The 2,500-nt window shown below is 41.1% G+C and overlaps 1 protein-coding gene across 1 annotated transcript in view; it reads left to right on the top strand.

Annotated features, from left to right (window-relative positions):
• LOC122242625 (alpha-2 adrenergic receptor-like) overlaps positions 1–2,500 on the top strand; it is a 486,021-nt gene that overhangs the window by 1,688 nt on the left and 481,833 nt on the right. Inside the window, exon 1 of the mRNA XM_086548061.1 lies at positions 1–1,187. This exon is cut by the window's left edge and continues 1,688 nt beyond it. Coding sequence (XP_086404187.1) covers positions 528–1,187 — 660 coding nt within the window. The 5' untranslated portion in view covers positions 1–527. The remainder of the gene's footprint in view (positions 1,188–2,500) is intronic.

The raw sequence follows: 2,500 nt of genomic DNA, 5'->3' as shown, positions 1-2,500 counted from the left end.
GAAAGAAGGAGAGAAGGAAAGACAGAGAAAAAAAAAGAGGTAGAAAAGTGATCTCCAGTGTCTTGCTGCAGTTTCTTTTATTTCCACGCCTCTTGTACGATGTAGGTCTTGAGAACCTCGAACTCAGCAGGACACCGAAGTCTGTTCCTGGCCGAGACGAGGTTGTTACATGAAAATTTTGCAATAAAGTCTTTGACAGTTATAGAAAAGATACTATTAAACAAAAAACAATAAAAATCCGTGTAAAGACAGGGAAACTTGTACATATCAATGCATGTAGGTGGCAGTTCATATTTTGTAAAGAGAAAAGGACTGAAAATATGTGAAATCTTATTCACGAACTTGATTTTCCTATTTGGAGTTCCAAGACCCAAACTGACCAGCTGTCCAAGGAGTTCCATGACATTTCTTAGCAGACAGGCCATCTGAACCCCCCCTCACTCTCTTGAAGGAAAGGGAAAAATACTCGATATTACTCTCATGATTTTTTTCATTTCGTAGTCCTGCCCGGTGCCACTACGGCCATCATGGAGACCGCGTCCAATTTCACCGGCGCAGGAGTGGAGGACTCGTCCAGCATCCTTGAGTACATCGAGGCTCTGGATCAGGAACTGGAGGGCTTCGCCGGGAACAATTCCTTGGGCCTCTACAACGACACGTTCAATGGCACGTTCTGGGTGTACCCGTGGGGGGCATCCATGTACCCCTCGGGTTACAGCACCTTGGAAATCGTCATCATCACAGTCATCATCACCGTGGCCATGATCGTGGTGGTGGTCGGGAACATGCTGGTCATCATCGCCATCGCCACAGAGAAAGCGCTCAAGAACATCACCAACTGGTTCATCGCCTCCCTGGCCGTGTCGGACTTCCTGCTCGGCCTGGTGATCATGCCCTTCAGCCTGGCCAACCTCCTCATGGGCTACTGGATGTTCGGCGACCTGTGGTGCGAGCTCCACGCGGCCATTGACGTCCTCCTCTCAACCGCGTCCATCAACAACATCTGCCTCATCTCCCTGGACAGGTATTGGAGCATCACCCACGCCGTCGCTTACCTGAAGAAGCGGACACCGGAAAGGGCTGCCATCATGATCGTGGCGGTGTGGCTCTTCTCCGGCCTCGTGTCCATCCCGCCCTTGCTCGGATGGAAGGAGGTGCGGGCGCCGGAGGACTTCCCCAAATGCACGGTAAGTACCTGCGTTTCATTCACATTGGAATCCCCCGTAGCGCGTGCACGTCCTTTTGTATCACACATTGCCTCCGACACAGATGCCCCTCCAGCTTACAAATAGGCCTTTCATCTGTTAATACTCAAGTCGCTATTATGTTTATACTCGTATCAGATTATGGGCTGGTCATTAGGATGCATTACCTACATTGTGACTTCTTGCCCACTAGTGTGTACATTTACAAGTTTGTTTCACATAACTTATTTACTAAAAGTAGCATAATGAATATATCCATGTAGAATCGTTTGAATATCCTTACATACCCTGTAATACATATATTAACAAGAAATAAAAACAGAAATAGACAAATAGAAAAGTAAAAACAAACAAACAAACAAACAGAAGAGCATTGCAGACAAGGGCGGAGAAAGGATCAAAGAAAAAAAGAATCAAACTCCGTTTTTCTCTCCCATCTTCTAAACTCTTGCACTGGCAACAGACAAGAATTGATAGTATACGCACTACCAAGGGGCGTGTTATGTAGATGCTAACCACCTAATCAAAGAGGATCATCTAGTCCCAAATGACTGTCCGCTCTTAAGCACCTGTAACACAAGTGTTGGAACACCTGTTTGTGCGAGTTCTACAGGCTCTGATCAGGGTCTTGTGGAATAACATGCTATTGGTAATATTAGAAGTTTCGTTCTTGCAAAAAATACCATAGTTCATTCATTAATATTTGGTTATTTTTGTTCATGTGTTACACTTGATATCGATCATAGTAAGAGTAATGATTAGAATGGATCTCGATGATGATACTGTAATCATGATAATGATAACGATAATGAAACATAATAAAGATGGCCGTGATGTATGTTTACAATAATTACCACTATAATGATATTAATAGTAATAATGACTATGATAATGATAATGATAACGGTAATTATAGTAATGATATCAAGAATTATCATGATAGATGAAAAACAATAAAATTATGTTAGTAATTATTAATGCAAATGATACGAAGATATAGTGAAGATATTGATAGTAAAAAGACTTTAATGATATCAATAACGCCAAGATTGTATTACTAATAACAAAAAATTATTATAATAGGGATGATTATGATAATGCCAATAGTCAAATTAATCATAATAACGATGATAATTATAGAGATAAGAGTTATGCCTGATAAACATGTAGATAATAGTTATATGATTATGAACATAATGACAATGATATATTAACAGTGATCTATGATTGTATAACACGGAAGATGATGATAATGTTTATGATCATGATGACGATAATGATGATAGCGATAATGA

Source organism: Penaeus japonicus, unplaced genomic scaffold (assembly GCF_977035675.1).
Source record: "Penaeus japonicus unplaced genomic scaffold, GWHDUDI00000001_assembly GWHDUDI00000020, whole genome shotgun sequence".
Classification (NCBI taxonomy): Eukaryota; Metazoa; Arthropoda; class Malacostraca; order Decapoda; family Penaeidae; genus Penaeus; species Penaeus japonicus.
The sequence above is the reverse complement of the archived record's forward strand: the minus strand, read 5'-3'. Positions and strand labels throughout refer to the sequence as shown.